Source organism: Peromyscus californicus, unplaced genomic scaffold, assembly GCF_007827085.1.
Source record: "Peromyscus californicus insignis strain IS unplaced genomic scaffold, ASM782708v3 Scaffold_8__1_contigs__length_139910024, whole genome shotgun sequence".
NCBI lineage: Eukaryota > Metazoa > Chordata > Mammalia > Rodentia > Cricetidae > Peromyscus > Peromyscus californicus.
Window position 1 is genome coordinate 86303481 of NW_026294606.1, and position 25846 is coordinate 86329326.

Below are 25846 nucleotides of genomic sequence, written 5' to 3' on the forward strand. Positions count from 1 at the left end.
GCGGCGTCGCGCGTCCGCAAGCCTAGCCCGGCGTGCCCGCTCCGTCAGGCGGTCATGGGGCGGCCACCAAGAGCCGCGGGCGCGGTGGGACGTAGGGCGCGGGGACCCGGCTAGCCGGCCGCGGTACGAAGTCCTCCGGCGGGCAGCCGATACGGAAGCAGCCGGTGCCGGGCGGCGGCGGGGCAGCGGCAGCCGCCTGGGATGTTCAGTGAGTGCGGGCGGGGCGCGGGGAAGGAGGGGGGGGGGGAGGGGACGCGGGGGAGGGGCTTCGGGCGGGCGGCTCCGCGCCTCCCGCTCGCGGGCGCGCGCGGCTTACCTGCGCAGGCCCGACCTCCTCGCGCGCGCGGGCCCGAGCGACCCCGCACGTGGCGGCCCCGGCTGCACGCTCCCGGAGACCCCGCGGCCCCCGCCGGGCGCCCTCGCGCGGAGCCAGCCGCGAGCTCACGAGGGCGCTCGGCGGAAGTGGGCAGCAGACGGCAGGCTCGCAGCTGCCGCCGTGAGTCGCCGCCCCGCGGACCTCGCAGGCGCTGTGGCTCCGGCGTCGAGAGGTGAGTCCCGCTCCTATGCTCGGACCCCGGACTCGCAGGTGGATGGCGTCAGGGGGTTCCCGGGAGTCGGGACCGGGTGTCCGGAGACCCGTTCCAAGCCTGGCCGGCCCTACTGGAAAGTGAAGTAGGAAGGGAGCCCGCCTACTCCAGGTTCAAGACTTGTTGGCTACTGAAACTCAGAGGGACTGAATGTCACGGATGGAGGTGGTGACCGCGGAGACTAGGATTGCAACCATGTAGCTAGTTAGCTGCCTCAGTTTCTCCTGCTGTAAAATGGGGTGGTGGTTTAAGACTAGACTCAAATGGTAGGTGGTGGCGCACTCTGTAGGCTGAGGCAGAAAGATTGCTGCAAATTTTGGGCCGGTCTGGTGTACAAAGTGAGTTCTGGGCCAGACCAAGCTACGGAGTGAGACTTGATCTAAATATATATTCGCACACATGTGAACCTTGTTTTATGAATTATAAAGCGAATATTAAACCAGAAAAACCGAAGTCAGCTTGTGCCTTCAGTAGTTTTTGCCATCAAGAACAAATTAGGTTCCTGTGTTTTGGTACAGTCCTTTCCAACTGCGAGATTTGAGTGTACTTCTGTCACTGAAGAGAAGTGAAGGCCTGTCCTGACTGCTCAGTAACTGATTGTCTTCGTTATTTGTGCGCTCTGTAAGAATCTGTGAAAGACGTCTGGGGACAGAGGAAGAAGGGGCTTTGCTTTTTTCTGAGTTGTAGCTTGATCTTGTGTGATGCCTGCACTGGTCATTGCACAGTACTTGAAGTCGCGTTTCCAGCCTTCCACATAGCCATCAGCCTCGCGAGTGCTTAACTACCAGGTGCTTATTCTCAGAGCGAGCACCTTTGAGTGTTTGCCCTTCTACTCCCCCCAGGCATCCAGTGTGGGATCAGTGGAGCATGGGTGCTTGCTGTAAAGAGTGCAGGTTCAGACACTGCATCCAGATGACTGAGTTCTCATCCAGGGCCTTCATGACTTCGTGCAAGTTGTCTGACTACTCTGGGCCTCAGTTTTTCCATCTGAAAAATACTACCTGCCTAATAGAGTTGTGAGGGTAAAAGCAGATAGTATGTGGGAAGTAGTTAAGATGTTGTCTAGCAGCCGGGTGGTGGTGGTGGTGGTGGTGGTGGTGGTGGTGGTGGTGGTGGTGGTGGTGGTGGTGGTGCTGCTGCTGCTGGTGGTGGTGCTGCTGCTGCACGCCTTTAATCCCAGCTCTTGGGAGGCACAGGCAGATCGAGATCCAGGACTGCCAAGGCTGTTACACAGAGAAACCCAACACTAGGTATCATGATAGCGTGGGAAACTCAGTAATATGACATATACTATGATGGTGCCCCAGGCTCAGCGGGTGGAAAGGCAAAGTAAAGTGAGAACTGAAAAATGGGTTCAGGTGGGTAAACAGAGGCAGTTCAGAGCAACCTCAAAATGACACGGTTGGGTTTTATTTTTTTTTTAATCCTCCACACTAGTGACAACAGTAAGTTTTTTTTTGTTTGTTTTTGTTTTGTTTTTACCAGGACAGGGTTTCTCTGTGTAGCTTTGCGCCTTTCCTGGAATTCACTGTGTAGCCCAGGCTGGCCTTGAACTCACAGAGATCTGCCTGGCTCTGCCTCCCGAGGGCTGGGATTAAAGACGTGCACCACCACCGCCCGGCAACAATAAGTTTTAAAATGAGTGTATCACGTTGACTTTTTTTTTTGTTGTTTTTTGTTTTTTGTTTTTTCGAGACAGGGTTTCTCTGTGTAGCTTTGCGCCTTTCCTGGAACTCGCTTTGGAGACCAGGCTGGCCTCGAACTCACAGAGATCCGCCTGGCTCTGCCTCCCAAGTGCTGGGATTAAAGGCGTGCACCACCACCGCCCGGCTCGTTTTTTGTTTTTTGTTTTTTTGTTTTTTCGCACGTTGACTTTTTGGAAAGAATGCCTATAGTAGAGTGGTGTTAGGTTGAAGTAGAGAAGGCCATCCCTACTTCTGTTTCTAGCTTAGTACAGATAGACTTTTTAATCTAAATTTCAAAGCCTAGAGAACACTCAAACAAGGCAAGAAGAAACTATAGGTTATTCTAGACAGTGTTCTTTCCTAAAAACCATATTTTAGTGAATGTCATGTACCAGGGTAGAAGGCTGGTTTCTCTGAGAAGTCTCCCTGTGATTAGAGGGTGTCATTCCATGTTGTGGTCTCTGCCACCAGGCACACTTGGTTGTTTCTCCAACACCAAGATGATTTCAGGAGGGCATACCAGGCTGAAGCAAGCCCAGGGGTGCTGGTTTAGAACTTTTGTTCAGTCTCATCAAATCAGTTAATAAAAGAACGACAACAACAAAAAATGTTGGCCGATGATTACTGGGGTCATGTCTGAGAGCACAGGTACAGATCACACATAATACACAGAAAATAATCGGGAAATAGTGATGCATTCTTGTTATCCAAGTGCAGTGGAGGCAGTGGCAGGAGGTTGGAAAGTTCAGGATCAGGCTGGCTATGTTCAGAGTCGAGGCCATCATGGGCTGCATAGCAAGAATTCTGACTCAGGAAAAAAAACACTAACTGATGAATGAAAAAATGCTTATTGGCCGGCAGTGGTGGCACACACCTTTAATCCCAGTGCTCGGGAAGCAGACACAGGCGGATCTCTGTGTTCGAGGCCAGCCTGGTGTACAGATCAAGTTCCAGGACAGCCAAGGCTTCCCAGAGAAACCCTGTCTTGAAAAAACCAAGATAGCTTGGAAAGAAGGCATATAAGGATTTGAAAATTCAAGAAGTGCTGTGAGGACCCAGGATAGCTTGGTGGTAGAATGCTTGCCTAGCATATGGGAAGCCTTAGCTTTAATCTCTATTGCTCCCCCCCCACACTACTTCCTCCCCAAAGAAAAACTTATAAGGTTGTCTGTGGTGACTTGGTAGATAAGGAAAGTCAATTACATATCTTACTTATTTTGGCTTTTTTGAGTCAGGGTCTTACTGTGTATCTTTGGCTGGCCTGCAACAGTGTTCCCATCTGTGCCTCCTCCGTGCTGAGATTAATGATGTGCTATGATGTCCAGCTTGAAAATAAAATTTGATAATCCATAGTGGTTTTGTTGATCATAGATACTGTTGTTTTAAAATGTGTATAAATAGTTGGAGCAAAATTGTACCACAATTTGATATATATATTGGCATGCCCTTTTATGTATGTCAATGAAGTTTTATATATGTGGTGGCTTGAATGAGGATGGCCCCATAGGCTCATGTTTTGTGTATTTGTTATTATTGTTGAGACAGGGTCTCTCTACATAGCCTTCACTGTCCTGGAACTCTCTGTGTAGACCAGGTTGGCCTACCTCCTGAGTGCTGGGACTAAAAGTGTGCATCACCACAAGCCAGGATTAACCATATCCAGCATGGTTTATATATGTGAATGATTGGTCCTTGGGTGTAATTGTTTGGGGAAGGATTAGGAGGTGTGGTTTGTTGGAGGAAGTGTGTCACTGAGGGTGGGCCTTGAGGTTTCAAAAGCCCATGCCAAACCCAGTCTCTGCCTCCACCTTGGGGATATGGTGTAAGCGCTCAGCTACTGCTCCAGTGCCGTCCTTGCTCGTCAATCTGCTGCCATGCTCCTCAGCGTTGAGTCATGGACTCACCCTCTGAAACAGTAAGCAAGCCCCCAGTAAATGCTGGCCTTGGTCATGGTTTCTCTTCACAGCAGTAGAAAAGTAACCACGATAATATAGATCTTTTTTTCCCATGCTAGAAAAACAGTATTAAAGTAGAAATAAAATACTTGTGGCTTTCTTGGTTCCTAGAAATCACAAAAGGTCATAAGCCTAAAATAAGTCCAAGCGGAAACTAGACAGCACTCAAACTTTTAAGTCATAATATAGTTCATGTTACCTGTCCCTTCAGAAGCCAGTAAGCAGGATAGGAATTGAATCTTATTATAGTCTTATTTAGTGTGTTAACAATCTGAGAAGACAAAGATTCATATTCTGAAGTTTCATAGTCTGTCTTAAACCTCATCTCCAGATGGCAGATTAAGAAGAGTGTGTTGGGGACACAAAGCGTCAGTTACTCCAGAGCTCAGTCTTGACCCTTTGGTCAGCCATGTTTCTAAGACTTACGATGTCCGTGTTTCTCTTACTATCCCTTCCCTCTTCTCTCATGGGTGTTTGAGCGCAGGCGTTACTTCTTGATATGTGGGGTCAGGTTAATTTCTGATAATGTCAACTTTGTACTCCAGGAGCATCTGAGCTGGGAGGGGTTAACTCAGAACAGACTAAGCATTAATAACATTGTGCACCAATTCCTTTTTACAATATGAAGTATATGTGTCTTTATAATGCAGAATATGGAAATACTACTATCTATTCCTTCTGTCCTACATTGCTTTTTTTTTTCTATTTGAGACAGGGTCTTTAGCCCTGACTATTCTAGAACTTGCTATGTAGACCAGGCTGTGCTTAAACCTACATAGATCCACCTGCCTCTGCCTCCTGAATGCTGGAATTAAAGGGCATCATCACCAGCTATTTCGCATCACTTTTTTTTCCTCCCCCATTGTAAAAAAATGATCTCACTCTCTACCCATGGCTGGCCTATGTCTGTATCACTGGCCTCAATGCAGTTCGCCTTAGCTTCCCTAGGACTGGAATTACAGGCATGTACCATCACACCAAGTGACTCCCCCTTCCTTTTTTTTTTTTTTTTTTTTTTTTTTGCATGTCAGTTTAAAAGTTAAGGAAAACCCTCCCACTGAGCATGGTGGTGGCACACATCTTTTTGGTTTTTCAAGACAGGGTTTCTCTGTGTAGCTTTGGAGCCTTTCCTGGAACTCACTCTGTAGCTCAGGCTGACCTTGAACTTACAGAGAGCCACCTGCCTCTCCCGAGTGCTGGGATTAAAGGCGTGTGCCACCACTGCCTGGCTAATGGTGGCACACATCTTTAATCCCAGCACCCAGAGGTAGGTCTTTTTGAGTTCAAGGGCTACATGGTCTACAAAGCAAGTTCAAGACCAGCCAGGGCTACGTTGTCAGTCCCCGTCTCAAAAAGAAAAAGAAAAAACCCTGTCCTAGGTAGACTCTCATCTGGGGAATAGTAGTGGTAAACATGGACAGCCTGCATTGGAACAAGAGAACTTAGAGGTAGGTGGATATTGGGATGGTCCAATTGAAAAGTGCTTTGTGCTGTCAGCAGAAAGTAAGAATGATTCTGTTTAGAAAGAATTCATTTAAAATAGGAATTAGAGATTTCTTAAAGTGGCCAGGGTATCTTAAGAATATAACTAGGTTTCTTGCTTTAATGATGGGTAATAATAGCACCATTAAGTTGCCTAGGAGGAAGCTGAGGTAGGAGGATTGCTCCAGTTTTGAGACATACCTTGGTTATAGGGTATCTCAAAAGGTGAGTTCAGCAATATCTAGCCCAGTCATGGGACCATAAAGGAAAAGGGAAAAGTAATTTGCATTAATAGGATGTGAGGAGTCATAATCTTTCTCTGCAGCTCAGTGAGGCTGGGCGGGGTCAGCGAGCTGGGTAAGAAGACTGATGTAGAACCTCTAGGTTAGTTAGTATGTTATAGACAAAGCTAGTTGACCAGAGAAGATGTTGAAATCTTAGAGGTGGTGATGGAGAAATCAGCTTTTTTTTCTTTTGAGATTTTATTTTATGTGTATGAGGTCTGCATACCACATGCATGCAGTGCCCTTAAAAGCCAGAAAAGGGTGGCAGAGCCACCAGAGACTAGAATTACAGACAATTGTGAACTGACTTGTGGGTTCTAGGAGTTGAACCCTGCTCCTCCAGAAGAGCACCTCTGAGCCATCTCTCCAGCCCCAAAAAATAGTTACTGATGTTGTCTGTTGGGTGTTGTTTCCTAAGTATGAACTTACATAGATACCACCACCAAAACTCCAGGTCTTTCCATTTCATCCTGAGCCCTGGCTATAGCCTCTTTTACAAGATCTTTTTTTTTTTCTTTTTTTTTTTTTTTTGGTTTTTCTTTTTCGAGACAGGGTTTCTCTGTAGCTTTGCACCTTTCCTGGAACTCGCTTTGGAGACCAGGCTGGCCTCGAACTCACAGAGATCCGCCTGCCTCTGCCTCCCGAGTGCTGTCATTAAAGGCGTGTGCCACCAACCGCCCGGCGATCTTTTATTTCTTAAGGACACCTTGAGAGAAAGCACAACTACTGTAGAAGTGTATTGCAATGTCTGAGCAAAGAATCACTTTGAAAGGCAGTCATATTTGGAGGTAGAGATAGGATCAGGAGTTCAAGATTCTACTCGGGCTACATACAGTGAGTTTGGAATCAGCCTGGGATATATGAGACACAGTCTAAAGGAAAAAAGTCAAGGTTTTTAAATTATATGAGATATGGCTGAAACTACATAGTGTGCCTCAGTTATTTTTCAACTTTGACTTTTTTTTTTTCTGACAAAGCTAATTGAATATACTCTCATGGCAATGCAAATACTGAATTTGGGGCAGGGGTTCACTTAGATGACCTCTAGATCTCTCTTGCTCCATGTGATGGCACATACCTGTTATTCCAGTACTTGAGAGATGAGGCCAGGAGAGGCTTGAGTTCAAGGTCATCTTCAGAGAATGTAGAGTCAACTTGGGCTGCATGAGACCCTATCAAAAAACAAAACCAAACAAAACAAAAGGGGGGATTAAATTAGATTGAGTACCTTAGCAAGTACTTTATATGACATCTCAAACAAAAAGTATAAACTTCCAGGCTTTTTAAAGCATAAAATCACAATTAGAGAAAAATACTTTTTTATAGGTTCACAGTTAGAAAAAATACTCAGCTCTCCATATCCCCAAAACTGGCCATGGTCAGCAACTCTTATGGAGCTAATTCAAGGACTATGTAGAAGTTAGCTTCCCTGGATTTCCTTTGGACTTATTCTACTTGAAGCTTCCATTTTAAAGGAATAAATTATGTCTATATAGTAGTATGTTGGCATCTCACAGAGCTGAGTAGTAAGACAAGTGTTTGTCTTGTCTTAGATTTAGCATGTTCTCTACCCACTATATTTGACCTTAAGTGGGTAAGGCTGAGATGCAGTGTATAATGATGGACCAGGTTTACCAGGCCTTGCTCCAACATCCTCGTTTTAGGGAAGTGTAAGAAAAGTATGCAGTTTGTCCTTCCTGATGATTACTTGGAGTGATCATGTAAGATTTTGCATTGCAACTATGCTGAGTGTTAGTGAACAGAAGCAACCGTTAAGATACAGGAAGAGAAGGGTAGTTGGCATCAGATTTGTGTGAATTGAAAACTGACAAGTCTTGAAATTTTAACAAAGATTGTATAACTATATAAACAAGCCCTTTTATTTTATTAGTGTTTTATATCTCAAAATTGCAGTGTAAGTCTTATATCTGGGTCTTAAGAGACTTGGTTCTATTTTAAGGCACCCCCCACCCCACCCCCACTCCCGCCATGTCCATTTATGGATATTTTACCATGGAAATCCAATTGCTCTGAGGCATTCTTTCATTATTTTGCTTGAAATATGTGCATCAGAATAGAACCAGCTAAGCTGGTTGGATCATGTTTGTGGTATTAGTGTTCCATGTAGGCTATAAACACAGTTCCTGCCGAATTCTTACCTTGAGTTCCTTGGCCCAGAAGCTGACTTACCTCCTGTCCTCAGGGAGGATCTCTTAGAGTAAAGGCAGTTGCATTCAGACAATCCCCACTTCAAGCAGTTAATTTGGGTAAATTCATTGACATCAGTATTTACAAACTAAATTCTCTCAACTCCGTATGTAGCTGAGCTTTCCTATTTGTATTTTGTTTTTGTTTGAAAATGAAACTAAATTGGATTTTATGTAGCCTGAGGTTAGGCTCGATCCTCCTACCTTTGCTTCCTCGTGTGCTAGGATTACAAATTCAGGACACCACCCTTGACATTTGTTTTCTTTCACAGCTTTAGCATCTCTTCATCTGTGGACACATGTGTATTGTCCTATTTCGAGAACACACATCTCTTGGTCTGTTCTCCAGTCAGTTGTCTTGTGTCTTACAGGCAGTACTTTTTTCCTGTCAGAAGGGCTTGATTGGAGCGAGGCGTTGGTGGTACTCACCTTTAATCCCAGCACTCAGGAGACAGAGGCAGGCGGATCTCTGAGTTTGAGGCTAGCCTGGTCTAGAGAGTGAGTTCCAGGACAGCCAGGGCTACACAGTCTTGGGGTCAGCTAAAAAAAAAATAGAATTGATGGGAATGCTTGTGAATTCACATGGGTATATGACCATAGTTCCATGTCACTGAAAGCTCACAGTGGAAAATCTGGAAAGGTCTTAGTTTTTGAAATGTAGAATTGGACTAGTTTAATAGGGTTTGAAACTAGGCACTCTGGAAAACAGCAGCAGGTATATATAATACAGTGTAGGCAAGGCTGGGTATCTTGACTGGAAAGGATCATAGAGTCACAGCTGCTGTATGTGTTTGATTCCCTCCCTCCCAAACCAGAATTTCCAGGGCTGGGGTTACTTAGATTTGCACATACACACACTGCCGTGATTCTTGTGTGGCTAGGTGAGCCATAGAGAGTCACTGATACAGTCAGAATGAATGATTATATTGAATAGTGGCCACCGAGAAACGATGATTTTGGCCTCATTAATGGACAGGAAAAGTGTCTCTCAAAGTATCAGAGCCCTTGTGTAGCAATAAAAAAAAAAAAGAACCTTACCTTTAATCCCAGCACTCGGGAGGCAGAGGCAGGCAAATCTCTGTGAGTTCAAGGCCAGCCTGGTCTACAGAGTGAGTTCCAGGACAGGCTACAAAGGTACACAGAGAAACCCTGTCTCAAAAAACAAAAAAATGAAAAGCTTAATTAAAATAGCTCATCAATACACTGAAAGAATAATAAACCATCATGAAAAGGAATGTCAGCATTGGGAATTTTTTCCTGCTTTGTCACACGACCGAATTATAGCCTTGTCTTTCTTTATAGCTCTCACCCCTCCTTTCTGGCAGATATCTTGGGTTCTTCGTGGTAATCCAGGAATGAAATTCATGGACAGCATAACTCGGTCTCATAGTTTAATAGGGTCAGTAACACTTTGTGACATACATAGACTTTTGTCCCTGTGACTTCAGCCTTCTGTGCTCTCCTTGCTGTGTGACTTTGAAGAAATTGGAGGATTGGTCTTCAGAGTATCTCATAAACCAGTTGAGAAGGAAAAAGACATTCGCAGATACTCTGGAAGCAGTGTATTAGCCAATAACCGGGGGAAGTGTACTTGGCTGTTCATGCATAATACACTGGAATTGCAGATGGACAATTAGAGGTAAAGTCTTGAAAAGCATTTAAAGAAAAAGATAACAGCTGGAGAGATGGCTCAGCAGTTAAGAGAACTGGATGCTCTTCCAGAGGACTGGGTTTGATTCCCAGCACCCATGAGGTAGCTCACAGCCGTCTGTGACTCTAGTTCTAGGGGATCCAATGCTCTTTTCTAGTCACTGTGGGTACCTGACATAAAAGTGGTGTGTAGATAATACATTCAGGCAGAGCACTCATACGTATTTTTTAATTAATAAAAAAAAAAATAAAGCATTTCTTAAAAGATTTTTTTTTCAAGACATAATTTCTCTGTATAGCCCAGGCTGGCCTGGAACTCACTCTGAAGACCAGACTGACTTGGAAATCAGAGAGCCTCCAGCCTCTGCTTCCCAAGTGCTAGGATTAAAGGTGCCACTATGCCCAGTAGGGTGCCACCTCTTTTTGACTATTAAGAAATATGGGCTGAGTATGGTTGCACATAACTTTAATCCCAGCACTTGGGAGGCAGAGGCAGGTGGATTTCTGAGTTTAAGGCCAGGCTGGACTACAAATCAAGTTACAGGCCAGCCATCACTACACAGTGAGACCCTTTCTTTAAAAAAAAAAAATAAAAAAAGGAGGAGGAGGAGGAGGAAAGAAAGAAAGATTGAATCAACTATGGGGGCGGAGATACAGCTCAATGGTAGAGTGCTTACCTAACTTGTGCAAGGCTCTGGGTTTCATCCCCAGAGACACACAAAGATACCTCCTGTTACCAGGGTCTTACCTTATCAGCATCTGCTTACCCAGTGTCTGGATTTCTCGGCCTTTGATCTTACACTGCCCCCTACTTGAGCTTTTAGCAGGTTCACTGCTAAGGAATAGCTCTCTGACAGAGCAGTAGAAATAGCCTGAAATTCAAACTAGGCCTGCCTGCGTGATGGTAGGAGCATTAATGAAAAGGTTCGTGGAGCTGGTTGATGACGGTGTTTTGGGGAGTAATCTGTGGGATGTGTTACCCGTGCTGTTTCTGTGTTTTCCATCAAAGAAGCTGGTTATGTGCCCTTTGGAAAAATAGATAAAATGGAAGAGAATAGTAGGCCCAGAATTAGGGAACTCAGACTTGTGTCCTCACTGGGTCACTTTAGTATCCATCTTTCCAGCTGTGTGATACCTCTGCCATCCCTTACAGTCTGCTTCCTGTGTTTCTTCTCCACAGGTCATGAAACGAGTGCGCACGGAGCAGGTTCAGGTGGCAGTGTCCTGCTACCTCAAACGTCGGCAGTACGTGGACTCAGAAGGCCCCTTGAAGCAAGGCCTGAGACTATCACAGACCCCTGAGGAGATGGCAGCCAACCTCACAGGTACCAGGATCCTGTGACTAGCCTGGAACAGGATCTGTCAGTGTCCAAATAGGTTCTTAGCAAAAGGGTAGGCTACCCCGCCTCAGTGAGCAGCTCTTTGGGTCTCTGGCCTCTAGGCCTTTCCTGTCCCTCCAAGCTGTGTTCACTGGACTTCTGAGCCTTTTGGACCCCTGGCTAGAGCCCTATTTCCTTCCTCAGCATCCAGATTGTTTTATGTGTACCTGACAGTATGTGCGACTTTTCTTTACCTTACAAGACCCTGAGTAATAGGTTCTCTCTTCTAGCATAGAACCTTGCTCGTCGAAGTCAGGTCTATAAGGTGGTTGCATACTGTAGGATTAATGGTTAGAAATACTGGTATCATAAGTACTTCTAAAATTTTTAAATTTTGTTTTGGGGCTGGAGAGATGGCTCAGAGGTTAAGAGCACTGACTGTTCTTCCAAAGGTCCTGAGTTCAATTCCCAGCAACCACATAGTGACTCACAACCATCTGTAATAAGATCTGGTGCCCTCTTCTGGCCTGCATACATGCTGTATACATAATAAATAAATAAATCTTAAAAGAAAAAAATTTGTTTTGAAATCAGTATTTCAAAACTGGACATAATGGCTCAGACCTTTAATCCAAGCACTTAGGAGGCCAAAATGGGAGGGTTGCCATAAGTTTAGGACCAGTTTGGGCTACAGAGTGAAGTCCAGGCTAGACTAGGCTACAGAGTGGGACTATCTTAAACAGCCATAGGGGAATTTTTAAAAGGAAGGAAGGGTGACTCCGTTGGGAATATCAAATCATTGTTACCATACGCAAAAGTTATCACTTAGCTGTTTTATGAGTTCAGGGTTTATGTAATACAGTTTTTCTGTCCTTCCATCTCTGGTTTTTATGAAATGGGTTCTCACAAGGCCTAATCTGACCTTGAACTCTCAGCAAGCCTCAGCCTCAGGTATATGCCACTATGCCTAGCTGAATTTCTAATACTGGTGATTCGATGTGTTTCACTAAATTGGATGACTGTGAAGGACACACTAATGACTGTGTGGTGTGGAGTTCTCATTGTTTGCATGACCCAGCTCTGTCTCTCCTTCACATACCCAAAGTGACTTCTTCTCCCCTCTTTGTTCCTGGACTTCTGCTTTCCTGGAACATATTGCCACTGCTCCATCCTAGCAGCAGTAGATTCCTTGGTTCCTTTTCACAGCACTCTCAGTCAGTGGCCTGTTTTGCTTTAGGGTAGACTGCCTTTGCTATGGAGAAAGTGATGGAATGTTCGGAACCTGAGGAGGTTTTTGAAATGAGAGTCTTGGCTTCATGGAAGGATAACAGAAGCTGTCAGAAATCTACCTCCATGTTCCTTTAAGGGATACCTGGCTGTTCTCTATTTCAGCTCCTCAGGGATACCCTGATGAGCAGTTATCTCCCTATCTCTAGTAGAGGGCTCATAGCTCCTATTGCTGTGCATCCATGGGACCCTGGGCAATAACTCTGTGTTTGTGGGAAAACAAGAGAGTACTACTGATGGATCTCCAGACATCACTCTGCAGTTTAGATGCAGTGGCTTTTCCAGAGGCCAGCAGGAACAGAGAGAAGTTGAAGTGGGCTGATTGTGCTATTGAATCCTGGATTTTCTGATTCATGAATGATCTGAATCATTGGACTGTGCTCTGGCAGGTTTTCATTGCACATCTGCTTTAGGCAGATGATAACAACACTAGAACTTGCTAAGATTCCAGCTGCTGGGAATACATGCTACAGTACAGCTGTAGAAAACCATGGTGTGCTGAACTTTGACAGGGATGCCTTACGGTCAGGGGGTAGAAAAAAAATGGTCATTTGCACTAGGTTGGCAGGGCAAGTAAGTCTTGCCAAAGGCCTGGTACTCCCTTGTGGTTAGGAGTTTTTCGTCTTTTTTGGGGGGGCGCCACCCAACTCCCAAATAAATCACACATGGAGGCTTATTCTTAATTATGAATGCCTGGCCTTAGCTTGGCTTAGTTTCTAGCCAGCTTTCCTTATCTTAACTTATCCCATCTACCTTTTGCCTCTGAGCTTCTCCTGTTCTCTTACTTCTGTAAATCTTACTCTTACTCCGTGGCTTGCTGGTTTTGTAGCTGGGTGACTGGCCCCTAATGTCTTCCCTTCTCTCACTCCTAGCTCTGTGCTCTCCCCCCCCCACCCAGTTTTCTCCTTCTGTATATACTCTCTGCCTGCCAGTCCCTCCTATCCTTTCTCCTGCCTTGCTATTGGCCAGTTCTTTATTAAACCAACAGGTGTTTTATATAGGCCCAGTAACACAGCGTCACAGAGTTAAACAAATGCAATATGAACAAAACTAACACACCTTAAAGTAATATTCTACTACACTCCCTAGCTTATGGTCAGGTTGGCCAGTAGCAGAAGGAATGAGCTGTTTTCTGAGGAATTACAAGGAACACTCCACTGTCAAGTTAAAGGAGAACCTGAGAAATCTGGAGATAGATTTCAGGACAGTGACTGGGCGCTAAGTCTAGTCCAAGTTAGATTAGATATACCTACCATTCAAGAACCAGCATAGTCAGAGGATAACAGGAATCTGAAGGGTTTTAACTGATGAGGGGGAGGGAGAACACCTGCTGCTCTAGCCATCTGAGTTCTGCTGGCAGGAACTCTTCTTCACACCCCCTTTTCTGTCACCATGTTTGATTCCTTCAGTTCTACTGTGTTCATTACCATTCCTCCATCCACATTCTCGTGGCTAGATACGACATTTTCTTCAGGTCACTATGGAGATGACCCTGGCTTCCAATCTCAAGTTGGTACCACCTAAATGAGTATCTGCTGCAAGGAATTTGAGAGGGCAACCTCCATTTGCAGAGCATCAAGGGTTCTGGACATTGCGTGAAAGTTTGCCTCTAAGTTACAATAGGAATAAAAAACAATATGGTATAGACTCTTCACTGGATAGTGCAGAAAGCTTGAGTTTCTTTTTTAGGAAGCATAATCTCAGGCCAAGTGTGATGGCATACTACTATAATTCCAGCACAAGGAGCAGAAAGATTGAGATTCCCAGTCAGCTGGGACTACATAATGACCTGTATTGTGAATTCTAGTTGGTCTTAATAATAAAAACCTGCTTAATAATAAAAACCCAGAGTCAGCTATTGGGGTAAATGCTGAAAGATCAAAGAAGCAGAGCAGCCAGCCACTAGAAAGACTTCTTACCTCTAGGAATCCTCGGATTGAAAGGGCTGAGCTTCTGTCTCCACCCTACCTTATCACTTCCTCTCTCCATCCAGCCATATCACTTCCTGTTTCCTCTTCTCAAGTGCTAGGATTAAAGGTGTGTGCTGCCACTGCCTGGCCCCTAGTGGCTAGCTCTCCACTTGGATCTCCAAGCAAGATTTATTTGTTAAACCACAAACAAAATATCACCACATTTCCCCTTTTTTGTCTAAAATTTAAAAAAAGGTTATAACTAATATAAGAGAAACTATATAATAAGTACAATAATTATATATAATATATACAGGCAATAAATACATCAATAAAGTCTAGTCCATTAACATTTGACAAATTCATAGAAAATACTCCATTATTTATCCTATCTTGGAGAGTCCAAAAGGTTGTACCTAATTCACTTTGTATTCTAACTTGCATTACTAAAACTATCTTTTAATGTCTCTCAACCTTAGATACTTTATACCTCTTTAATAAATTTCTTTTCTGAATCTGGTAACAAGGAAAACTATAACTGTAAAGTCTTTGACTCCATCAAAGACCCAAGAAGGAAATAATATTACCTGAGTAAGCGGGAAGTGCAAGCAAGCGACTTCCAAAAAAAATGTGAGAAATGACAGAAACAGCTGGCTGCCTGGACAATCACCCAAGGTTCCTCTGTAATGTTGGGGCTTCCCTCTTCGGCCTACAGGTCTAGCGTATCTGACAGACTTTTCTGTGAAGCAGGATATTCTAAAGGGCTGTCCCACCTTGTCTTGGCAAAGTTCTGCTGTCCTTTCTTTTGTGTGGTGTTACAAAGGAATGTGAGCCAAAATAACTCTTTCCTCCTTTGGAAAAAATATAAAAAGGAAAAAAATCAACAAAGGGTTGAAAGTTAGACCAGGCGTGGTGGCACACAGCTTTAATCCCAGCACTTAGGAGGCCGAGGCAGGGGGATGTCTGAGTTTGAGGCCAGCCTGGTCTATAGAGCAAATACTAGGACAGCTAGAGCCGCTACATGGAGAACCTGTCTTTTAAAAAAAGGGGCTGGGGGGATCGAAAGTTAAAGAAACCTTCCTGTTCGTAAAGCAGGAAGATGAAGAGTAGAGAAAAAATAATGATTTTCAGATGATCCAACTTTGAAATTGGGAATCAGAAAATTAGAAGACATGATCAGAAACAAGTGAAGACTGTTTCTCTGAACTGGAAGGCACATACTATTCCTGAGATTTATGTCTAGCCTATGTTGACATGTTACAGTGTGCTATGGCCTGGGTTGGTCGATCTCAACATAGGCTAGACATGTCCAGATAAATCTCAAGAATAGTATGTGCCTATCCTCTCTTCACTTAATTTATCCTATGGTTTCTAGTTTTCCATTCCGCTACGCTAGTTTTGTGGAGTATCAGGAGAGAAGGGAGACAGACAGTGTAACCAGCCTGCCCTCTGTCTATCTTGCTACATGGTAGATAGTAACTGCCTTCCTGCCTCTGTCTTGTGTGTCTTCCTCTTTAGTCCAATCAGAATCTGGTTGTGCCAATGCGGTGTCTGCAGCTCCTTGCCAGGCAGAACCCCAGCAATATGAAGTACAGTTTGGACGACTGAGAAGCTTTCTCACTGGTAAGTCCTTTTTAAGAAACCAAATAATGTAGACATCCCTCAGAACCTCTTGTATTACAAGCATAGTGTTAGGTTCTAGAGAGTCAGGTACTTGTTTGTTTGGTGGTGGTTTGTTTTTTCAAGACAAGTGTTTCTGTATAGTCCTGGCTGTCCTGAAACTTGCTCTGTAGACCAAGCTAGCTTCAAACTCAGAGATCCACCTTCCTCTGCCTCCTAAGTGCTGTGATTAAAGGTGTGCGCCACCACACTTTTAACTAGTTCTTGTATACAAACAGTTTCTGTGAGAGTTAGATCTTGAGGTTGAAGTTTATAAAGATAGAGAGAATTCTGTGTGTCCTATCACTGTTTGTGTGTGGCTTTTGGCTTATGACTTCTGAATAAATGAAAGCAAAATCAGCCATGGAGAAAAGGATCCTTTAAATGAAATGAGTTTGAAATGTACGTCATCTTTCAGAGTAGTGCTCATGAGTTGAGTGAAGAAGTTAACTGTTGTCATTAGGCAGGCCAAAGATAGAATGACCACAGAGACAAAATCAATGAATATATGTTCCATTTGCTGCTTCTTAACACATTAATGTGAGTTTTTAAAAAACAGTCTTTTAAGAAGAGCCATTTAGCTGGGCAGTGGTGGCGCACGCCTTTAATCCCAGCATTCAGGAGGCAGAGGCAGGTGAATCTCTGAGTTCAAGGCCAGCCTGGTCTACAGAGTAAGTTCCAGGACAGGCTCTAAAGCTACACAGAGAAACCCTGTCTTGAGAGAAAAAAAAAAAAAAAGGCGCCATTTAGCCCACTGGTGGTGGCGCATGCCTCTGATCCCAGCACTTGAGAGGCAGACGCAAGCAGATCTCTTGTGAGTTCAAGACCAGCCTGGTCTACAAAACAAGTTCCAGGACAGCCAGAGCTGTTAAACAGAGAAACCCTGTCTCAAAAAGAAAAAGAGCCATTTACCCCATTTAGGAACCTCATTATCCTCGAATATGAGGTGAAGAGGTTTGGACAGCTAAACCAAACTATGTTTTCTGGTCCTGAGATGGCCAATATTAACTTATCCAAGAATGGTGGCACCTTAGTACTTGGAAAGCAGGGACATCAAGGATAGTTCGAGGACATCCTCAAAGCAAATTTGAGGCCAGCCAGTGCTACATGAGACCCTGTGTTAAAACAAACCAGAAAAGGACTAGGGAGATGGCTTATTAGATAAAGGTGATTGACATGAAACCTGACGACCTGAGCTCAATCCCTGAGACCCACATTGGTATCAGGAGAGAACCAACTGCCAGTTGTCTTCTGGCCTCTACACATGTACCCTGATACACACATGCATGCACACACATACAAAACAATTATCATCTTCAAAAACTGTATTAGGGGCTGGAGAGATGGCTCAGGGGTTTAGAGCACTGGCTGCTCTACCAGAGGACCCAGGTTCAGATCCTAGCACCCACAAAGTAGCTAGCAACCATGTGTAACTCCAGTTCCAGGGGGTGCCCTCTTCTGGCCTCTGAAGGCACCAGACACTCACATGGTACCCAGACATACATGCAAGCAAAACTCGCATACACATAAAATTTTAAAAATCATTTTACAAAAATATTTAAAAAAACAAAAACCCAGTGATTAACAAAAATAAATAAATAAATTGGGTGCTGGAGAGATGGCTGGCTCAGCAAGCAGTTAAAAGCCTTTACTATTCTCCGTAGGAACCAAGTTTGATTCCCAGCACCCACTTTGGGCAGCTCAAAGCTGCCTATAACCCAGCTCCAAGGGATTCAAGACCTGTCTCTGGCCTCCATGGACACCCACACAGATGTAGCTTGCATTCATGCATGCATGCATGCACGCACGTACTTGCACACACAAATATAGATAAAAACTTTATAAATTTTAAAATAATTTTCTCCTCAAGTAAATAGTCCTTGTGTTAATCTAATGGCAAAGATGCATATGAGGAGACAGACCAAAATAAAGTCTCCATCCATTCTGTGTGTAGAGTCACCCTATGTTATTTGACCCCCATAATAAACCTATGTTTACATGGTCTAGTGTTTTAAGGGGAGGATCAAACTATTACAGAAAGTAAAGATTTACCAAAAAGCATCCATTATGTTTAAACTGAAGGGATAGACTCCATTATATCTCAGAATAGAGCTGGTCGAATGGTCCAATGCTATAATCCTAACACTTGGGAGGTAGAGACGGGAAGATCAGGAATTCAGAGCCTTTATAATAAGGTATTGTAGTAAGCAAGAATGTGGAAATACTGAAGGTTATTCTTAACTAGCTTTGGTTTATTAAGTTTTTAAATGGTTATATCTATTGCTCTGCGATGGAGTTTTCTTGCCTTTATAGTGGGGAACTTCTTCCAGCCTGCCTTCCATTCACTCAACATGTACTTAGGTTAAGCACTGGCTCGGTGGTATTGTGATTTCTGACACAACTGTTGCCTTTGCGGAAGATCCTGTCCAGTGAGGAAGCCAGACACGATTCAGCCACACACATGTAATTGTGTCATGGAGGGGAATTCTGTGTATTCTTGTTCTGGATGTGGTCTGCTCCATGATAAATGATTCTGGGATGACCCAGTAACAATATGTAATTTTTAGTCACGAAGATATAGAATAATTTCTTAATAATTTTATCACAGACCAGGCTACTTTATCAGTGAAGCTTTCTCACATTGAGTTGGGATTGTTGGAGTTTATGCGGTGCACATTTTCATGATTGCATCTTAGGTATCTACCTAGGTTCTGCTGTGGAATAGCTCATGTTTTTTAAAAAATAGGCTAGCAGAACAAAAGTACTGGCTTGCTTTGCACTAAACAAACATTACACTAAATATAAAACATTTTTGTTTCTGTATAAAATTCAAACTCTTTATTACAATAAAGGACAAGCAAAACCCAAAAAGCAGTAAAGGTCAAATTAATGGTGGCTGTTAACAGGTGGATTTTGCTAAGACTAACCTCAAGTGTTTAGACACTACTGTGGCTCTGAGCGAGTGGGCCTGGCTCTGTTGTATGGTACTTGTGCCATGGGGTGGCTGCCCTCTTCCGCTCACACTGATCTACGGAGCCCTACTCTTAGACACTGTGTCCTCACTTGCACACATACTTAGATGCTATATGCACCTCTTTTCTCATCCATCTGTGGCAGTTAAAACATGACTTAGCATTCTTTATCGAAGTTTCATGACATTAGTTTCGCACTAGTCAGTGGTCTCAACAACAAAATACAGATCTTATTGTAATTTACCACTGTGAGAGGGAAGTTTCATATTTTTCACCAAAGAAGTCAAAGCTTTAAATGCGCGTTGTCATCATCACATAGGACAAATCAGCCTGGATAGCCAATGAGCTTTGATTTTCTCTTGGCTACAGTGCTCACAGAACCAAGGCTAAGTGCCATTCTGAAGATTTTTTTTTGAGACAGGTTTTTACTGTGTATCCCTGACGAATCTGGAACTATATAGATCAAGTTGGCCTCAAACACAGAGATCCACCTGCCTTCCAAGTGTTGGAATTAAAGGCATGAACTACCACCACCCCTGCTTGCCATCTGGAAGATTTTAAACATACTTGTGTTCCTAGCTTGAAGCTTATCAAGATGAAAGCTTTTGTGGAAAATGCAGTCTGCCTAAATCCATCTAAGGATCCTCAGAGGCAGGGTTTCTGACTTGAGAAGTAATAGGGAAGATGCTGGACTATAGACCTAACTACAGCTGTACAAGGCATGGCCAGATCCCCCAACCATTACTGAACCTCCAAGTCTGCTCTTTCTTGTTTGATTGGGGAGACTTTGAACCTCTAGGTTCTGTGGGCAGGAAGTGTTGGGTAACTGGCTCTAGGGGGTCCTCTTGTTTCTCGGTTACTGAGTGAGTTTTTGCTGTTTCTCATAGCAGATTCTGACTCCCAGCACAGCCATGAAGTTATGCCTCTCCTCTACCCCCTCTTTGTCTACCTCCACCTCAACCTGGTCCAGAGTGGCCCCAAGAGCACAGTGGAAAGCTTCTATAGCCGCTTCCATGGAATGTTCCTACAGAATGCAAGTCAGAAGGACATCATTGAGCAGCTGCAAACCACACAGACCATCCAGGACATTCTGTCAAACTTCCAGCTTCGTGCATTCCTGGACAACAAGTACGTGGTCCGTCTCCAGGAAGATAGCTACAACTACCTTATCCGCTACCTCCAAAGCGATAACAACACTGCCCTGTGCAAGGTGCTTGCCGTGCACATTCACCTGGACGTTCAGCCTGCCAAGAGGACAGACTATCAGCTCTATGCCAGTGGTGGCTCCTCCCGAAGTGAGAGCAGCGGCTTGGAGCCACCAGATGTGCCCAATCCAATTCTGCAGAATGAGGCTGCCCTGGAAGTCTTGCAGGAGAGTATCAAGCGGGTCAAGGATGGACCTCCCTCCCTCACCACCATCTGCTTCTATGCCTTCTATAACACAGAGCAGCTGCTGAATACTGCAGAGATCTCCTCTGATAGCAAACTTCTGGCTGCTGGCTTTGACAACTCCTGCATAAAGCTCTGGAGCTTGCGCTCCAAAAAGCTGAAATCAGAGCCCCACCATGTGGACACATCTCGTATCCGTCTAGCTTGTGACACTCTGGAGGAGGAGGTAGGGATGCCACTTATTCTTTCTTGTATCTCCTTCCTATTAGAGTGCTCTTGACCTGTCCCACCAAACAGTACTCTGTAGTCCCCTGCTAGGCAGCCAAAGCTGGACTAATACCAAATGATATAGCCATTGAGTCCCGCTCATGCCTGATAAAAGCACGTTAAAGCCCTTCTCCCAACTCTCAGCATTATTTATGAGTGGACAGTGTTTACTGCTGTCTGAAAAGCAGGAGGCACCATTGAGCCTAACAGATCTTAAGCTGATAATGACTTAGGGGTCACATTACATGTCTGTTGTTGTGTGCACTCAAATGTGCACTGTGCAGGTTCAAATAGTGAGAAACAGGATTGCTAGTTAGGGGTCTACATTTAAACAGTAGTGACTGTTGTCTTCCCCTGCAGAAACCTAGGCTATTTCACAGCCTTGTCCAACATGAAGTACACTGGTGAGGCTAGCACCTGTCCTAGCTCTGTGTGCCAAGAGTGGTCTCAGCCCCACTTTGAAAAGGGACATGGGTTGTAGAACTAGTGTCTCCTCAATCAGTGCAGCAACCTGTTGTCAGGTGGAGTGGCTATTCTGGGATGGCCATGAAAGGTGCAAGCACAGTGGCCTAAGTTCCGGTCACCAGTCACTACTGTTAAAAACTTGGGCTGAGAGAGACAGTCTTGGTGATCAGCTTCTCTTGAGCCCCCAAATGCTTTTGCATTTCTAATTTGAAGTGTCTGCAGTAGCCTTTTTGAGTAATTTCAGACATTCACCAGTGCTTAACTCCCTCAAGTTTCATACACATTGGAAGCAATTATTTTGCTTTGACTTCGTAGTTTTCTAGTAGAAGAAACAATGCCTAATAAAAAGGTTTTTTTTCCTATGCAGAAACCAGTAAAGCTGAGTGTTAGAGAGTCTTGATTGTCTTCCAGTGTTCAAACCCCTTGTAGTGAAGAATCACAGCTATAGTGGTCAGGAGCTTCCCTGTGAGGGAGTGGAGGAGAAATGGTTTATACACAGGCTGCAGCCTTTTGGGAAAGGGCTGTGGGAGCGAGCACACTTTATCTCCAAGTACTACTGTGGACATGTCTTTATTTCCATGGGAAAAAAAAATATTTCCAAAGTGACATGAATCACTTGGCTCTGTCTTAAGCCTCCCCCCTCCTCACTCTCAATCTCCGTAGCCCAGGCTGTCCTCAAACCTAGAAATCTGCCTGCCTCTGCCTCCTGAGTGCTGGAATCAAAGGTGCGCACCACCACGCCTTACTGTCATCCTCAGTCTGTGAAGTTCCTTACTGCAGGAGACATGTTTGAGACGCTCCAGCTTCCTGTCCTTTCCTTTGTTTTGTCCCACCCCCAAACCTCACCCCAACAAAGTCTCTGTAATATCAAAATCTTGATGGTGGTCCTAAGTACTGGCGTTGCAGACGTAAGTCACCATATCCAGCTTTTACCTATCAATGTTCATGGTCTCTTGGTAGCTGTATACTCTGGTTTAAAGTTCCTATGCAATTAGGTTTTATTTTGGCTGAAGCCCTTCAGATTCTTCTAAAGTAGGCTCTCATTTTGTCTCAGCTGGTCTTTGAACTCAGGATCAGTACTGTGATGACAGATTTATACTACCAGGCTTATCTCTAGATTTCATTAAATGGAATAGAAACGGAAAGAGCTCTTTAAGGAGAATCTAAGAATTTAATATCAATTCAGAAGTCCGTCTTTTCAAAAGATATCTATCAGAATTAGTAATGGATGTCCTATAGGCTTGCCTTTCAGTCAGATGCTCACTCAAAAAGTATTTATCTTCAATCCGATGTGGCCTGTGGTTGGGCATTGTAAGTGGCCATGAAGGGCATGCCCTCTGACAGGTACTGCTTCCAGCCAGGCCCTGTTCTCTCCTTTTCCTCTCTTGGGCTTAAATTCCTTGTGAGACCACTGAATATTTTCTTGTGTGTTTTACCACCCCACCCACCTTGTTCCAGGAGAATGAGGAAGATAATGCAGGCACAGAAATGAAGATCCTTCGGGGACACTGTGGCCCAGTATACAGCACTCGGTTCCTTGCAGACAGCTCAGGGCTGCTCTCTTGTTCTGAAGATATGTCCATCAGGTACTGGGACCTGGGGAGCTTCACCAACACTGTGCTGTATCAGGGACATGCCTACCCTGTGTGGGACGTGGACATCAGCCCCTACAGCCTGTATTTTGCCAGTGGGTCCCATGACCGTACCGCCAGGCTGTGGTCTTTTGATCGGACGTACCCGCTGAGGATATATGCAGGACACCTGGCTGATGTGGACTGTGTCAAATTCCACCCCAACTCAAACTACTTGGCTACAGGTTCCACTGATAAAACTGTCCGGCTCTGGAGTGCCCAACAGGGGAACTCAGTGCGGCTCTTCACAGGTCACCGAGGTCCCGTGCTTTCCCTTGCCTTTTCTCCCAACGGTAAGTACTTGGCATCTGCTGGTGAGGACCAGCGGTTAAAGCTGTGGGACTTGGCCTCTGGGACGCTTTTTAAAGAACTGAGAGGCCACACAGACAGTATCACCAGTCTGGCCTTTAGCCCAGACAGCGGTCTGGTTGCCTCTGCCTCCATGGACAACTCTGTGCGTGTCTGGGACATCAGAAGCACGTGCTGTAACACACCTGCTGATGGCTCTTCGGGTGAGCTCGTGGGCGTGTACACTGGACAGATGAGCAACGTCCTGAGTGTACAGTTCATGGCCTGCAACCTCCTCCTGGTGACTGGAATCACACAAGAAAATCAAGAACATTAAGTTTTTATTCAGGTGGCAGACTGGGTGGGGCTGGAAGACTGGTCGTAGTCCAGGACTTGCTAAAACTGAATCAGTGATTGCAAAAGAGCCCTCCCCTACCCCACACTCACCCAACACAGCCCTGGTGCACTAGACTCCAGTTGTGAACCGGATGCTCAGACTTGAGGCCTCCTGGCTCTATGCAGGCACCTTGCTTTTGCATCTGTCTCTCCCCAGTAGGGTTACTGGACAGTTGCAGAACTCCCCTGCAGCAGCTGTAGACAGTGTCTCCTGTGGCTACCCCTCGAGGGAAGTGGGGACAGGAACTAGGAAAAGAAGGGATGATCTAGCAGTCTTTCTTTTCCATAATGATAGAACCAGGATTTTTATTATTATTATAATTAATAATTATTATTGAGAAGAGGAAACCTAGCACTGGCAGAGATGAATCTGCTTTTATCTGCAGGTTTGACTCCTGGCACTGGCTATGATACTTGGAATTTTGAGGTTCAGGGAATTCAGACTTTGGTAGCCCAGTGTATCAGGAGAAGGGGCACCATATAATGTGCTTCTGCAAGCAGGCAGGTCGCTTAACTGAACAGTGGGCTCTTGGAGTGATGGTGGGGAAGAAAGATTGTTTTATTGGCTGCACTCTGTCAGGACTTCTCTACCTGGAAAGAAAGACTGTGGTGGGCAGAGGGTGCACCTCGGCACCTGAGCCAGTTGTCCACAGTTCCATCCTAGCACCATCAACAAAATTATGATCAAGACTAATTTTGAATAAGTCACAAGATAGACTTAAGAAAGCTGGATTTCCAGATGACTGTTTATTCTGAGAGGTGGCTTTTTGGTGTCTTTTTCTCCCTCAATGATCTGCTTCCACCCCTCACTGCAGTACCAGTATAGTGAACACAGGAATGAATCATGAGTGCACACTCACGAGTATCAAACCATGCTCTAAGGACAAAGGAAGTTCTGATGTGTGGAAAAGGATTTAATATTTCTGTTTTCTGGAAAGAGTTATTTTGTATTTTGTTTTCTATTAAAATGTATTTAGTTTCAAAAAAAAAAAAGAAGTGTGGCATCTCATTTATACGCTAGTCCTGGAAGGGTGTCTCTTATCTTTTTCAGAGTAGTGGCCAGAGCATAGGCCAAATCAGCCACAAAGCAGGCATGGTGGTCTATTCTTCTATTCTGTTCAATTTAGTTTTCATCATGTTCTTCCTGGTCTCCAGTTGAATTATCTACAGCAGTAATACATCCAATGTTGCTGGCTGCTAGCAAGAGATGAATATCTTTTTAGGAGGGTCCCACTTTAGCTTCCTTGGGAAAAAAAATCCCATTGTAGCTGAACATGTTGATACACGCCTTTTAATCCCAACACTTGGGAGGCAGATAAAAGTGGATCTCTGAAATTGAGGCCAGCCTGGTCTACATTACATAGTCTGTTCCAGGGTAACCAAGGGTGTACATGGTGTGTGACACTGTTTCAAAAGAAAAAAGAGAAAAGAAATAAAGAGAGAAAAAGAAATCCCATTGTAAACTATAAGAGGTCTAAAAGCTAGATTAATAATAAATTGTTGGACTGGGCAATGGTAGCACATGCCTTTAATCCCAGCATTCAGGAGGCAGATGTGGGAGGATCTCTGAGTTCCAGGTCAACCTGGTCTATAGAGCAAATTCCAGGACAGCCAGGGCAGTTGCACAGAGAAACCCTGTTTAAAAACAAAAATAAGTTGTCAGACAATTCCAAGATGATGGGTATGGTGGCCTATAATCCCAGCACTTGGGAAGATCAGGAATTTGAGACTAACCTGGACTACATAAGATCCTGTCTTTAAAACAAACAAACAACAAGCCAAGACAAAAAACAAAAACAACAACAACAAAAAATAACAAAGAATAAGTAGTCCTAAAGGTAAAATATATTGACTTTAATTCTTTATCGGTAAAGTATTAAAGGTTCAGAATTTAGAGGTGTTTGCTTGGAGTTAATGTATCTTTTTAGTCTACTAAAGAAAAAAGAGTTCTGTTTATGCCAAGAGATGGTCTGAATTGAAGTCCTCACCTATGCTAGGAAAACCATACAGATAAGTTGAAATGGAAGGCTTGAGTTTATTTTCAGTTTTCAGGAAAATGTCGTATACTTTGAAATATGATATAGCAAGCACACCTAAAACTGTGTGCATCAATCCTAAAGGTACACACCTGTAATCCCAGTATTTGAGAGACAGAGGAAAGAGGATCACTGTAAGAGGCCAGCTGGGTACCCAGCAAGACCTTTTCTCAAAAAATAAAAATCAGGGAAAATAAAAATAAATAAAACCAGGAACTATTCAATGTTTTAAGGATGCCATGATTCTGTGTTTCTTATGTTTATCCTCATGTTTATCTTGGTTGCTTAAGACGTCTACTGAATGTAGACTAACAATTTTGCCTTTTCTCTGATTGGTCTTTTAATACATGTGGATTAAAAGGATGATCTATACTTCA

At 44.2% G+C, this 25846-nt stretch overlaps 1 protein-coding gene across 3 annotated transcripts; it reads left to right on the forward strand.

The window, feature by feature from the left end:
• The first annotated feature begins 20 nt into the window (after nt 1-20).
• Taf5l (TATA-box binding protein associated factor 5 like) lies at nt 21-25846 on the forward strand. 3 transcript variants are annotated; one of them, XM_052727541.1, is made up of 5 exons: nt 21-208; nt 11031-11175; nt 15885-15989; nt 19888-20612; nt 22577-25846. In XM_052727541.1, the coding sequence occupies exons 2-5, from the start codon at nt 11034-11036 to the stop codon at nt 23372-23374; spliced, it is 1770 nt and encodes a 589-aa protein (XP_052583501.1). In that variant the 5' UTR covers nt 21-208; nt 11031-11033; the 3' UTR covers nt 23375-25846. The 3 variants fall into 3 exon arrangements, with proteins under 3 accessions (XP_052583501.1, XP_052583499.1, XP_052583500.1); XM_052727539.1 differs by having other exon boundaries at nt 23-208; nt 19885-20612; XM_052727540.1 differs by lacking the exon at nt 21-208 and adding an exon at nt 378-548 and having other exon boundaries at nt 19885-20612.